Source organism: Coregonus clupeaformis, chromosome 8 (genome assembly GCF_020615455.1).
Source record: "Coregonus clupeaformis isolate EN_2021a chromosome 8, ASM2061545v1, whole genome shotgun sequence".
In the NCBI taxonomy this organism is placed as follows: domain Eukaryota; kingdom Metazoa; phylum Chordata; class Actinopteri; order Salmoniformes; family Salmonidae; genus Coregonus; species Coregonus clupeaformis.
In genome coordinates this window covers 25,673,566-25,688,849 of record NC_059199.1, presented here as the reverse complement: position 1 = coordinate 25,688,849, position 15,284 = coordinate 25,673,566, and the positions used below count along the sequence as shown (strand labels likewise).

The following is a 15,284-nucleotide window of genomic DNA, read 5'->3' as shown; positions in this document are numbered from 1 at the left end:
GTTTTTTTTGTCTGCTGCCAGGATTTGTGTGATGGCCTTTTCCTGCTCCAGGACTCTTTCCATCATCTGCAGTCGAGATCCCCACCTTGTCGGGGATTCCGTGATGAGCTTGTGGAGGGGCAGGCTCAGTTTATCCTGTGCACTTGTCAGGGCCTTCTACTTCTTCCAACTATAGGAAAATGTACTGACCAGTTTCTTGCACACTCCTTTGGCCCGGGAAACCCAAGGTTAATTTTGGACACTCCTCTCTGAAAAATAAAAAGGTGAAAAAGAATTACATATGAATCACAATTATTCAATAGAAATAACATTGCATCTGCTATAATTTCAACAATTTACAGCATGGACACTGGACATGATTACAAATGTAATCTATCTATAGGATTTACATACAACTGTTGTGATTAAGAGCGCTATGTTGCTTTAGAAAATGGGATCATTTATTGAGTAGGCTATTTATTATTGAAAGAGAGAGGATAGGTTCATATATTGAAACCATAGGCTAATGTATCAATTATAAATAAAAGCAATGTAATCCATGTAATGTTTGGATATTGCACACATTTACAAATATTATAAATTTGCATAGCTGTATATATATATATATATATATATATTTGGCTTAACCCATAAGTAGGATAAGGCAGTGTAGTCAGCTAGACCTTTAAACAGAGGAGATAAGGAATACAATAGTTATCCTGCATTTTAAGTTGTTGTTTTTAAGTTACGTTATTTTTCTACCTAGCTCTGTGTGTTTTGGACGTTGAAACTTACCAATAGCAATGTGTAGCCTGTGTCTGAAACACCCTAGTCTTGTCCATTTGTTCAGCTCCAATGCTTTGACCATGTTCGATCCGCTGTCGGTAGTCATACTCTTTCAAGCCCCAGGATGAAAGTGCCTCCATCAGCCCAGCTGCAATTATTTATCCGGTCATCTGGGAAATAAGAGATCTGAAGGCATTTGTTTTGCAACTTCCAGTTGTCGTCAATGTAATGAATCGTGAGGCTAATGTATGGCTCTGTGGTCCGGCTTGACCATGTCGGCAGTGGTAGAGAAGAATGCAGCGTTACAGATTTTGTTGGCAATTCTGTCCCGACATTCTGTGTAGAGTTCTGGCAGACATGTTTTGCTGAAGTATTTACGGCTCGGGATCTCGTATCTTGAGTCTAAAGTTCAAATCAACTTTCTGAAACCGTCTTTCTCCACAGTTTGAATTGGTTCCATGTCTTTCGCTATGCGATACGTAATTGCACTCATTATCTCATTCCACTTCTTGCTCTTCTTGTCAAAAGGAGTACCACTAACGAACGATGCCTTGAGTGATAGCTGAGTGCGGGTCTGGCTTGAAGATGTCTTGGGACTTGCTCCGCTGCTCCGGGTGTTTTGTTGCACGCATTCTGGTAGATTCTTCATATTTCGCTCACATGCAGGGTTTTCAGGTGGTGAAATAGATTTCTGGTGTTTCCACCTTTGGCTAGCACAATGCGTCGACAACTTGCACTGTTTGTTGGTCGAGGTCGGATATCTTAAAGCCAAACCAGTTCCAAACGACAGAGGCGGCCCCCTTTTTTCGAACCAATTCTTCGTCGTCCTGAAAATCAACCTCAACAGCATTAATTTCCTTGTCTTCAGTCATCCTCAATGCTTGCTTACACTTTTGCGCTTGATTTTCAGACACTTCTGCTAATGAAAGGAGATTACTTGACTAAATGTTTGCTTACTCTGCAGTTGCGCATGCTTGTTTGTTGACTTTGATTGGCAGGCAGATTGTGTGTAACATCCATGCTTCTAGTTTTTGTCTTTGCTAAAAAAAGGCTATGTTTTTAGTAAAAGATAAACAATTTGAACTAGCCCACTAGGCTGTATCACTCGACTGAAATTTTGAACTAAACATTAATTAATTTATCATGAAATGCACGATATGGCACAACGTCATACCGGTATTCATGTTCATACCGGTATACCGCCCACCCGTACTGAACAGTTAATCAAATTGTAACAGTTTTGACTTGACTTGAGGTTATGGTTGGTTAGGGGTGCCAGGTATGTCGTGCCTACCAGAGAAAAGTTTGATTTCTCCTTTTGTTTGTGAGTTGGTCTCATCTGTCAGTCAAGTCTACACCAATACAAAAGGACTTATGTAAAAGTCAGTGTTGTAAAATACGTTTCGCATAAATCCTTAAAACATTGAAAGAAATCACTCCAAAAACAACTGTGTTCTTTTGTGTTGGTTGTATTACCGAAATAAATGATCACACAAATAAACGTCGTAACACGGTCTCAAAATAATAACAACTTAGGTTCACTTGTGAATGTCCCGTACCTCGGGCATAAAAATTGTCCAGACAGATAAATGGTTGAGTGAAACCCAAGTGACCTCAGTCAAGCAATTGTCCTCAATAAACAGTGCGTAAAACAAGTACCGTACCGAACTCAGCACCATAAACACTCCCGGACACACAATACAATTTATTAGGATTCGCAATAGGCCTACTGTAACAACTTGGTGTAAAACCTACACAACACGGTGTAAATCACAAGGAAATCAAATTAAATTCTGTGTGGTAAAAGTTGTCATTCAGTCAGTCGGGTCCATCAGTAGGACTCCAGCTGAGAAACAACAGCAGAGAACACCGGAGACTTGGCTTGAATTGTTATTGGATCCGTTCTGGCATTTTCATTAGAAGGAACACGGCTACAATGCACTTTACACAACAAAACAAAATGGTATGGAACTGAGGGTTTAACTTCCTCGTTAGCACCACTGTCACCATCTTTGCGCAGCTGATGCTGGCTATTTAATGGGGAATTAAAAAGGGGAAGTGCAGCGTCGGGAGAAGAAGCACAGACGGTTCAGACAAATTCGGGGCCATCACACACCCCCTCCCCTGGAAAAAGCCGACCATTGCCCTGGAACACAAAGATATTCCGGACTTTGCGGTGCTCACTCTCCTCAGCTGAGGGGTAACAGGCCTTAAAAGCGTGAGACTTCTGGGTCCTCAAAGATATTCAGGACCTTGCGGCACTCAATCTCCTCCAATTCCTCAGCCGAGGGGTAACAGGCCTTAAGGCGTGAGACATGGACAACGCGCATATCTTCACCTGTGTCCTCCTGCGTAGCTGATGCCGGCTATTTAATGGGGAATTAAAGGGGAAGCGCAGCGTTGGGAGGAGAAGCACCGAGACAGTTCAGACAAATTCGAAGCCATCACAAAATGGCTACCCAGACTATTTGCATTGGCCCCCTTTTTTGGGAGGTGAACATACATTTTTTGCACTGGCTCTATGCACACTCAGTGGACTCCACCCATACACTCACACATACTACACTGACACGCCAACACACGCATATTGACGCCACACACACACACTTTCACATACGCTGCTGCTACTCTGTTTATTATCTATCCTGATTGCCTAGTCACTTTTACATGTACATATTACCTCAATTACCTCATACACCTGCACATTGACTCGGTACCAGTACTCCTTGTATATAGCCTTGTTATTTTTATTTTATTGTGTTACCATTTCCTTTTTTTTCTTATTTGCAAATTTGTTCTTACTTTTTAACTCTGCATTGTTGGGAAAGGACTCGTAAGTAAGCATTTCACGGTAAAGTCTACACCTGTTGTATTTGGCGCATGTGACAAATAAAATGTGATTCTCTATTTCGGAACACAGAGCTACTTAGCCACACACAGAACAGCACCCAGACACGGCTTTGCTCAATGGAACTCTGCATCCTGCACAGCGCACCATTCCAATTGGCACATCTGCACAGATATGATTCATCACACACACACACACGGGAGACTTAAATAGAACCTCCCTACATAACCCAAATCCTCCATATACACTCAGATCATAACCAGCACAGCCATAGCATAGCTACTGAATTGTGTACAAGTGTCCAGAAGAACAGAAATCTTATTAATGAAGTGTGTCCTGTGAGAAGACACCAATTTTAGAGTAAAATCTCCTCTCCGCACTCCCTAATGCTCCTAATCTCAGCTCGTTACCTGTATAAAAGACACCTGGGAGCCAGAAATCTTTCTGATTGAGAGGGGGTCAAATACATATTTCCCTTATTAAAATGCAAATCAATTTATAACATTTTTGACATGCGTTTTTCTGGATTTTGTTGTTGTTATTCTGTCTCTCACCATTCAAATAAACCTACCATTAAAATTATAGACTGATCATTTCTTTGTCAGTGGGCAAACCTACAAAATCAGCAGGGGATCAAATACTTTTTTCCCTCACTGTGTATATATATATATATATATATATATATATATATATATATATATATATATATATATATATATATATATATATATATATATATATATAATAAAATGGTACATTTCGTGCAATTCAACACATTTGGCCTTTTTAAAAATCTTTTTACACCTTTATTTAACCAGGTAGGCCAGTTGAGAACAAGTTCTCATTTACAACTGCGACCTGGCCAAGATAAAGCAAAACAGTGCGATAAAAACAGCAACAACACAGAGTTACATATGGGATAAACAAAACATACAGTCAATAATACAATAGAAAATCTATATACAGTGTGTGCAAATGTAGTAAGTTATGGAGGTAAGGCAATAAATAGGCCATAGTGCAAAATAATTACAATTTCGTATTAACACTGGAGTGATAGATGTGCAAATATAGATACTGGGGTGCAAATTAGCAAAATAAATAACAATATGGGGATGAGGTAGTTGGGTGGGCTAATTACAGATGAGCTGTGTACAGGTGCAGTGATCGGTAAGCTGCTCTGACAAATGATGCTTAAAGTTAGTGAGGGAGATAAGAGTCTCCAGCTTCAGAGATTTTTGCAGTTCGTTCCAGTCATTTAAATGTTTTTATTTTACCTTTATTTAACTAGGCAAGTCAGTTAAGAACAAATTCTTATTTACAATGACGACCTACATTAGCAGCAGAGAACTGGAAGGAATGGCAGCCAAAGGAGGTGTTGGCTTTGGGGATGACCAGTGAGATATACCTGCTGGAGCGCATACTACTGGTGGGTGTTGCTATGGTGACCAATGAGCTAAGATAAGGCGGGGATTTGCCTAGCAGAGATTTATAGACGACCTGGAGCCAGTGGGTTTGGCGACGAATATGTAGTGAGGGCCAGCCAACGAGAGCGTACAGGTCACAATGGTGGGTAGTATATGGGGCTTTGGTGACAAAACGGATGGCAGTGTGATAGACTACATCCAATTTGCTGAGTAGAGTGTTGGAAGCTATTTTGTGAAATAGGAAGCCGATTCTAGATTTAACTTTGGATTGGAGATGCTTAATGTGAGTCTGGAAGGAGAGTTTACGCTCTAACCAGACACCTAGGTATTTGTAGTTGTCCACATATTCTAAGTCAGACCCGCCGAGAGTAGTGATTCTAGTCGGGCGGGCGGGTGCAAGCTGTGTTCGATTGAAGAGCATGCATTTAGTTTTACTAGTGTTTAAGAGCAGTTGGAGGCTACGGAAGGAGTGTTGTATGGCATTGAAGCTCGTTTGAAGGTTTGTTAACAGTGTCCAATGAAGGGCCACAAAATGGTGTCGTCTGCGTAGAGGTGGATCTGAGAGTCACCAGCAGCAAGAGCGACATCATTGATATACACAGAGAATAGAGTTGGCCCGAGAATTGAACCCTGTGGCACCCCCATAGAGACTGCCAGAGGTCCAGACAACAGGCCCTCCGATTTGACACATTGAACTCTGAGAAGTAGTTGGTGAACCAGGCGAGGCAGTCATTTGAGAAACCAAGGCTATTTAGTCTGCCAATATGCATGCGGCGATTGACAGAGTCGAAAGCCTTGGCCAGGTCGATGAAGACGGCTGCACAGTACTGTCTTTTATCGATCACGGTTATAATATCGTTTAGGACCTTGAGCGTGGCTGAGGTGCACCCATGACCAGCTCGGAAACCAGATTGCATAGCGGAGAAGGTACGGTGGGATTCGAAATGGTCGGTGATCTGTTTGGTGTAGAGAAAATGTTGCCATTTTAAAGCAAGTGTGCTGCAATTATACACATTTTGCCATAGGGTGGAGAGAAATGTTTGCAGTTTTTAATATGATATCTGATTGAGACTGACTAACAAAATCAATGGGGGCCCACCGGTCGGTATTGACCATGATAACAAGTTTAGCTGGCCGCTATACTAACTTAGCAATCAAAAAAATGTTAGCTGACATGGGCTAATTGACTGACTATCAGTGACTGACATAAGAGAAAAACTGCTGATGCATAACCAAATGTCGAAATTGCACCTCATGTATTCTACTATTCTAACTCGCAACAGTAAGTTGAAACCCTGACTGAGTTCCCGCGGGCTGCCAGTTTCACTCAAACATGTGCATACGTGAGACAAAACACATGAAAAGTATGTATTCAGTACAATACACATGCACACACACCTACAAAATAGCAATCGACATTGACATGATCACCCACACACAGTGCAAACTTGGCACAGACCCACTCTCAGAGAAGCTCACAAGCACACAGCAAAGCCAGGTACATAGCCTACAATGTTTATGCTCTTTCACAAATAGACACAGGGATGTGATTGACAGACCTAGTATTACAGCAACACAGTCTCCCACTGACAGACTGCCTCTTGTGCATTCCTTGCCATTTTTTAACTGAGGCATGGGAGACTTGCTGGTGGAAAACATGTGAAAATACATTTTCTGGCAACGGCATACTTTCTGACATCCATTTTTAGCTTCCCCAATTTTTTGTGAGAATGTCCTATCTTTGTCGGCTAGACGAAAATAAGTATTGACTGAAAGTACGTCTGGACGTCCTGTACGTGAATCCAAACGTCACACACACTCCTTTGACTGAAGAAAACAAGATGATACAGTGAATTTGAGTTTTGGAATGGGATTTCATATTATCTTCAGCCGGTGCTCACTGTAGCTTACCTGTCTTGTTTGTATCCACACATTTACATGGGCCCTCAGCCATGGCACCTACCCAGATCAATGAACTAAAACGAATTTCAACTTGAAATCCAAGACGCCCAGCCTTAACCTCTTTTTAAATTGAATATGGGACAGTTATCATAAACTCCAAATAATCAATTTGCCTCTAATACACCTAAAAAGTAATTTAGAAATAAATAAGTGTTTTGTTCTTGTGGAAGAACCATCTTGAAACCCAACTCCTCGTGGAGTTTTACACTGCTTGATGTATAGTACAAGCTAACCTTTTGAAAGAGGTAGAGAATGTGTGCGTATACGCATTCACATGCATCACCACTCAGGTTGTGGTGAGAAAGGTCACATATCCTTTAAACAACACCTTTGGTTTTGAATCAATAACCACTCACCTTCACCTCATTCTAAAACACACCACATGTGCCAGCCCGGGTACCTGGCAGTCCTCATACACTGCACTGTGCCAGCGTATGAGCCCAGGGCTGGGAGTCTGGTACACACGCATCACTGTGTAGGGGCCGCTCAGCCAGGCTGGTGCAGTTAGACACCCTTTTCCCTATGTAGTGCACTACTTTTGACCAGGGAATAGGATGCCATTTGAGACAGCCACTGTGTCAAATCACCTGCTTCTCTGCTCCTCCACCAGCCTCCCACTCTCTATGGCCTCTTTCCCTGACCAAACAGTACAGCAGATACGTGTTCTAGCACACTGCTGTCCCTTAGCTAATCTCTGCAGCCCTATAGATACAGTGGGCAACACTGCACAGTGACGTTTCACCATCAATATTACCAGGTTTTCCTGTTTACAACTGTTGGGAGAGTAAACTCGCACAGAAAAAGTTTGTCATCATAATGGCCATTTGTTGTTTTTAGTAATTTTGATGTATGAAACAGAATCACTTCTGGTTTTCTCTTTTTATCTAGAAGTGTATTCAAGTGGCCAATTAGACACTTTAACCATAAACCTTTTCTCTGTCCTGACGACTTCTCTGTCCAGAAGCAATAACCTCCGTTTGAGGAGCCCATACTAAACAACCTGCCATACATGCAGTTGAGTTCACTGTGGTTTCCTCATGATCTGTCACTGTCAAAACGTTCACACTCAGCATTTCACAATTCTGACAAGCGTTCAGTTGTTTACAAATAAGCCTCTGAGCGCAGGGGAAATAAATAGGCTAGGTTGTAGGCAGTGGCGAACCGTCAGAGCCCCACCTGTTTAGCTAAAATATAAATACATATTTTTTGTGTGCCTGTTTTACATGTTATTTTGGCATTAATGTGTCACATATCAGTTTACAAACAATGTAAAATAAAATAAATCATTGAGTTAATAAAGCCGCATACAAACATGGTCTCTTTTTTTGCTTTCTTGAGTAAGGCAGCTCCAAAATGCAGGTGTTTCAGCCTAGTTCAGTGCTTTCTGTGGTGGTGGGGCAGCCAGCGCAAAATACTGGAGCGTAGGGGTTCGTAATGTTCTCTAGTTGCGCCGTGATTGGCTCAGTGTTCTTTCACTCATGGGGACACTACATCACCGCAAAATCTAAGGGTAGAGCTAAAAAATTCAAGCCCCTTGGGTGCTGCCATAGAGTTTTTAATTTTATTTAACCTTTATTTAACTAGGCAAGCCAGTTAAGAACAAATTCTTATTTACAATGACGGCCTACCAAAAGGCAAAAGGCCTCCTGCGGGGACGGGGGCTGGGATTAAAATAATATATATATATAAATATAGGACCAAACACACATCGCAACAAGAGAGACAACACTACATAAAGAGAGACCTAAGACAACAACATAGCATGGCAGCAACACACGACAACAAAGCAAGGTAGCAACCAAACATGAAAACAACATGGTAGCAACACAACATGGCAGCAGCACAACATGGTAGCAGCACAAGTCATGGTACAGACATTATTGGGCACAGACAACAGCACAAAGGGTAAGAAGGTAGAGACAACAATACATCACGTGAAGCAGCCACAACTGTCAGTAAGAGTCCATGATTGAGTCTTTGAATGAAGAGATGGAGATAAAACTGTACAGTTTGATTGTTTCTTGCAGCTCGTTCCAGTTGCAGCGAACTGGAAAGAGGAGCGACCCAGGGATGTGTGTGCTTTGGGGACCTTTAACAGATTGTGACTGGCAGAACGGGTGTTGTATGTGGAGGATGAGGGCTGCAGTAGGTATCTCAGATAGGGGGGAGTGAGGCCTCAGAGGGTTTTGTAAATAAGCATCAACCAGTGGGTCTTGCGACAGGTAAACAGAGATTACCGGTTTACAGAGGAGTATAGAGTGCAGTGATGTGTCCTATAAGGAGCATTGGTGGCCAATCTGATGGCCGAATGGTAAAGAACATCTAGCCGCTTGAGAGCACCCTTACCTGCCAATGTATAAATTACGTCTCCGTAATCTAGCATGGGTAGGATGGTCATCTGAATCAGGGTTAGTTTGGCAGCTGGGGTGAAAGAGGAGCGATTACGATAGAGGAAACCAAGTCTAGATTTAACCTTAGCCTGCAGATTTGATATGTGCTGAGAGAAGGACAGTGTACTGTCTAGCCATACTCCCAAATACTTGTATGGAGGTGACTACTTCAAGCTCTAAACCTTCAGAGGTAGTAATCACACCGGTTGGGAGAGGGGCATTCTTCTTACCAAACCACATGACCTTTGTTTTGGAGGTATTCAGAACAAGGTTAAAGGCAGAGAAAGCATGTTGGACACTAAGAAAGCTTTGTTGTAGAGCGTTTAACACAAAATCCGGGGAGGGGCCAGCTGAGTATAAGACTGTATCATCTGCATATAAATGGGTGAGAGAGCTTCCTACTGCCTGAACTATATTGTTGATGTAAATTGAGAAGAGCATGGGGCCAAGGATCGAGCCTTGGGGTACTCCCTTGGTGACAGGCAGTGGCTGAGATAGCAGACGTTCTGACTTGATACACCACACTCTTTGAGAGCGGTAGTTAGCAAACCAGGCCAAAGACCCCTCAGAGACACCAATACTCCTTAGCCGGCCGACAAGGATGGAATGGTCTACCGTATCAAAAGCTTTGGCCAAGTCAATAAAAATAGCAGCTCAACATTGCTTAGAATCAAGGGCAATGGTGACATCATTTAGGACATTTAAGGTTGCAGTGACACATCCATAACCTGAGCAGAAACCAGATTGCATACCAGAGAGAATACTATAGACATCAGGAAAGCCAGTCAGCTGAATATTTACAAGTTTTTCCAACACTTTTGATAAACAGGGCAAAATAGAAATTGGCCTATAACAGTTAGGATCAGCTTGATCTCCCCCTTTAAATAAAGGACGCACCGTGGCTGTTTTCCAAGCAGTGGGAACCTCCCCAGAGAGGAGAGACAGGTTAAAAAGGTCAGAGACAGGCTTGGCGATGATAGGGGCAGCAACCTTAAAGAAGAAAGAAGCTAAACCATCTGACCCAGATGTTTTTTTGGTGTAAAGTTTAAGGAGCTCCTTTAGCATCTCGAAACTTTGTAGCGGGGCAGGGGAAAAAGAGGGAGGAGCCCCACCTTCCTGTTCCAAGTGAGCACAGCACAACAAGGTGAGTCCAAAAATGTATTGCATGCTGCTGCATAAATTATGTAATATGCCAGGGAGATATGTATACTGTAGCTAAGAAAGTAATACTAAGTGTATGTTGTGTAGTAAGCTGTTAGTAGCCCATGTGCCTCAACCTAATAATTTGTTCCCTTTTCCAACTCATAATTTCGCCTACTGTTCTGACTTGGTAGCGCACATGTAGCCTATAGCCTGTTTTAGAGAAATGTAATCATCAAATATTGTAAGAGCTTTCATTGTCTGCTTATATGCCCCCTTTATTTAACCTACGGTTCTGACTTGGTGTACAGAGAGAATACTGTTAGAACGGCCCATGTTCTGAATTCTGTCGCTGTACATTTCAAAAGTGCTGAACAAATAGCTATTGACTACGTCTGTCCTAGCTCGCTCATTAATGTCTTAATCGAAATTACGGACTGCTTCTTATCCGCTTGTCATCCCCTTAGGCCATAGTTTGTACATCTCAATTGTCAGTAGAAACCACATTTGTTTAAGCAACTCAGCCATTTCAGCTATGTTTTTTTTTTTTTTAAAGTAAGTAAATGTGCCTGAATTAACTGTTTCACTGCCAGACAAGGCTCCGCTGATAGCCAGGTCTAGAAGTGGTAAGGTGTTGGGACTGCTGTTGGGACAGCTTTATGTAGGCCCTAAAAGTTTGTGGGCACCGTTTGTCACCGTTACAGTGCAATTCATGTTTTGTTTAGTGTTGTGTTGTGTAGTGTAGTGGCTTTGCTGGCATGCATCTAAAAAAAAAAATGTAGGGGGAGTTTGCCCCACCAACATTGACATGCTAAAATCGCCACTGGTTGTAGGGAAGGCCTGCCGCAGTAACTGTGCATTCGAGATGTCGACGATGTGCAGATACTGGGGCAGGGAAGACCTACAAATGCTAAATCATGCGTTATTGTTATCCAATATGCATAGGCTCTGTAGTTGTCAAAATTACAATGTTTAAATTTTCCAGGCTATGGCTGTGATCCAAATAGCACCCAGTTCATTCTGCACACTCAAGTAGGCTACTAGTCTGCAGCCCTGTAGACTTTGAAACAGTTGTGACACGTTATCACTCCACACAGGACTGACCTTTGCAGTGCAAGGTGGAGGGAAAACTAACAGCATGCATGCATCAAGGAACATTACACTTTATGACACTACCCACAGGGCACAGACGTCAGTTCAACGTCTAGTTTTGATGTCCATTTGAGTGAGTTGTCAACTAACGTTAATTCAAGGTGAAACCAACAAAAAATATCACGATATCATTGGATAAAGGTTAAAAGTTTGGTGAAAGATAAGACAAAATGCGCTTAAGTTGATTACTTTTTGCAAATCAAATCAGTTTTCCACGTCGATTTAATGTCACATTTATTTTTGGGGGTTGAAATGACGTGGAAACAACGTTGATTCAAACAGTTTTTGGCAGTTTTTGACCAGTGGGTAAGAACCTCATGAATTAAAGTGCTGCTTACCTGTTTTGCCATCCTTGAATTAAGTTAGTGTATTTGCTCAACACTCCTTCTAACTGACGCTTACACGCTTGCTGAAAATTCATACTGTTTCCCAATAAACCTCCCAGACTCACTCCTCCACCGGCCCCGTTCCCAAGTGAAGCCGAGCCGGGGCTGTGAGAACCAACTCTTCCAATCTTTCTCGCTGAATTCCCCTTGTCCGACGTCATTGAACCAGAGTTCGTTCTATTTGTCCCAGGATGCGGACTGCAAACCTTCTTCTCCATACTGACGACGGGACAGACGGAGTCGAGCACAGCAGGAATATTTTTTGCTAGAACATTGTGGTAAACACAGCAATATATGTCTACTGGCCTAAATCAAAAGGTTAAATATGTAATATCCCTGTTTCGCTGGTGGTTTGAGCGTCCCTCTCTGCCCGAGAAACCAGGCATAATTCCCCGCATGAAGAGCACTGATCTATTACCCTTGCTGCTGCGATGGAATCACTGTCTGTGGCTAACGTTTAGGGGTTGTTGGGAAATCACAGCGCAGACACTCCCTCTTCTGACTCTCTCAGCCAACCCCCGCATTTAACAGTCCAATCTTATTACACATCACAAACAAGAACACAGCTACAGAATGCCCCGAAGTGCACGGCTCATCATCATCATCATCCCCAAAATAGCTTAATTATATTTTTTTCTAGTCTTCCAATCAGCTATAAACCTAATTCACGTGGTATTCATCCATATGATGTAGGCCTAAGTAGGCTAATTAACTTTTGATTTGATTTTAGGGGTAGCCTGTCTCAATGACAGTAAATGAGGGGTATTCTCAGACATACTGTATCTGACAATAGGGTTAAATAGATAGTAATTTTCCATGAAGAAAAATTGTGTGACTTGCTTCAGCTCTTTGAAAGTATTGTTGTGGTAGTGTAGTTGATAACGTTTAACTTAAGTGAAGCGGTGAAATATAGTCAAAGTTAAAAAATATGAAAATATCTGTCTGGCCTGATAACTTAGATAGACTACTATATCAACCTTATTACTTTGGAGTGTGGAGAAGTTGGATCACATATTTCATCACAAGTAAGACTACTACACTTTTATACACTCTTCTACTAGAAGACTGTAATAATTACTCATAAGGAAAAGTTTTAGGCTATCAATTGGAGAGAAATATGATGGTGCCTCTAGTGGAAGAAGTTTGGAAGTTTGTTTTAGCTATAGTAACCTCCCTTCAAACATATATTTACAGTGCATTCGGAAAGTATTCAGACTCCTTCCCTTTTTCCACCTTTTGTTACATTACAGCCTTATTCTAAAATGTATTAAATAAAAACAATTCCTAAACAATCTACACACAATACCCCATAATGATAAAGTGAAAACAGGTTTCTAGAAATGTTTGCAAATTTATGAAAAATACAAAACAGAAATACCTTATTGACATAAGTATTCAGACCCTTTGCTATGAGACTCGAAATTGAGCTGTGCATCCTGTTTCCATTGATCATCCTTGAGATGTTTCTACAACTTGATTGGACTCCACCTGTGGTAAATTCAATTGATTGGTCATGATTTAGAAAGGCACACACCTGTCTATATAAGATCCCACAGTTGACAGTGCATGTCAGAGCAAAAACCAAGCCATGAAGTCGAAGGAATTGTCCGTAGAGCTCCGAGACCGGATTGTGTCGAGGCACAGATGTGGGGAAGGGTACTAAAAAATGTCTGCAGCATTGAAGGTCCCCAAGAACACAGTGGCCTCCATCATTCTTAAATAGAATACGTTTGGAACCACCAAGGCTCTTCCTCTAGAGTTGGCCGCCCGGCCAAACTGAGCAACCAAGGGCCTTGGTCAGGGAGGTTGTGGTCACTCTGACAGAGCTCCAGAGTTCCTCTGTGGAGATGGGAGAACTTTCCAGAAGGACAACCATCTCTGCAGCACTCCACCAATCAGGCCTTTATGGTAGAGGGGCCAGACGGAAGCCATTCCTCAGTAAAAGGCACATGACAGCTCACTTGGAGTTTGCCAAAGGCACCTAAAGGACTCTCAGACCGTGAGAAACAAGATTCTCTGGTCTGATGAAACCAAGATTGAACTCTTTGGCCTGAATGCCAAGCATCACGTCTGGAGGAAACCTGGCACCATCCCTACAGTGAAGCATGCTGGTGGCATCATCATGTTGCAGGGATGTTTTTCAGTGGCAGGGACTGGGAGACCAGTCAGAATCGAGGGAAAGATGAACGGAGCAAAGTACAGAGAGATCCTTCATGAAAACCTGCTCCAGAGCGCTCAGGACCTCAAACTGGGGTGAAGGTTCACCTTCCAACAGGACAACGACCCTAAGTACACAGCCAAGACAACGCAGGAGTGGCTTCGGGACAAGTCTCTGAATGTTCTTGAGTGGCCCAGCCAGAGCCTGGACTTGAACCCAAACTAACATCTCTGGAGAGACCTGAAAATAGCTGTGCAGCGACACTCCCCATCCAACCTGATAGAGCTTGAGAGGATCTGCAGAGAAGAAGGGGAGAAACTCCCCAAATACAGGTGTGCCAAGCTTGTAGCGTCATACCCAAGAAGACTCGAGGCTGTAATTGCTGCCAAAGGTGCTTCAACAAAGTACTGTGTAAAGGGTCTGAATACTTATGTAAATGTCATATTTCAGTTGTTTTTTATATACATTTGCAAAAAAATAAAAAACTTTAAATCAATTTTAGAATAAGCCTGTAACATAACAATATGTGGAAAAAGTCAAAGGGTCTGAATACTTTCCGAATGCATTGGATATGCAACACATTTTCCACCAACAGGTTTCTGTGCCAATGCACCACACAACCAATAAACAAAGCATACCGACTTCGGGCACTTCAATACCATGGTTTGCGTTTTCAATACCACAATAAACAGACTATGTCAATCTCAACAAACAGAAAATACATCCCTCCCTACCTTGTAGGCTTACCCAGTATCGAAGGCTTGACAATCTCCGAATGTCATTAAACTTTTTGGTTTTATAACAGATGTCTCTTTCCATTCATCAATTGGCTACTGCACAGTTTGGATTGATTGATTGATTAATTGTATTTGTCAGTAAAAAAATACATATATACACAAAGATTTGTTAAAGTGACCGGGATTGCACATTAAAGTCGGGGACTTATTTAAATTGTGGTCCCTATTTTGAACAGAAATACATTTACAATTACATAGATTCAGACACATTACAGAGACAAAAAAATGCTCAACCTCCAGATGATTATGAAGGGGGAGTTTA

The 15,284-nt window shown here is 42.0% G+C and overlaps 1 protein-coding gene across 1 annotated transcript in view; it reads right to left on the bottom strand.

Annotated features, from left to right (window-relative positions):
- Positions 1-12,494, bottom strand: part of LOC121571447 (oxysterol-binding protein-related protein 10) — a 98,393-nt gene extending 85,899 nt beyond the window's left edge. Inside the window, exon 1 of the mRNA XM_041882906.2 lies at positions 12,020-12,494. Within this exon, the coding sequence (XP_041738840.1) occupies positions 12,020-12,285 (266 nt within the window). The 5' untranslated portion in view covers positions 12,286-12,494. The remainder of the gene's footprint in view (positions 1-12,019) is intronic.
- Positions 12,495-15,284: the final 2,790 nt, after the last annotated feature.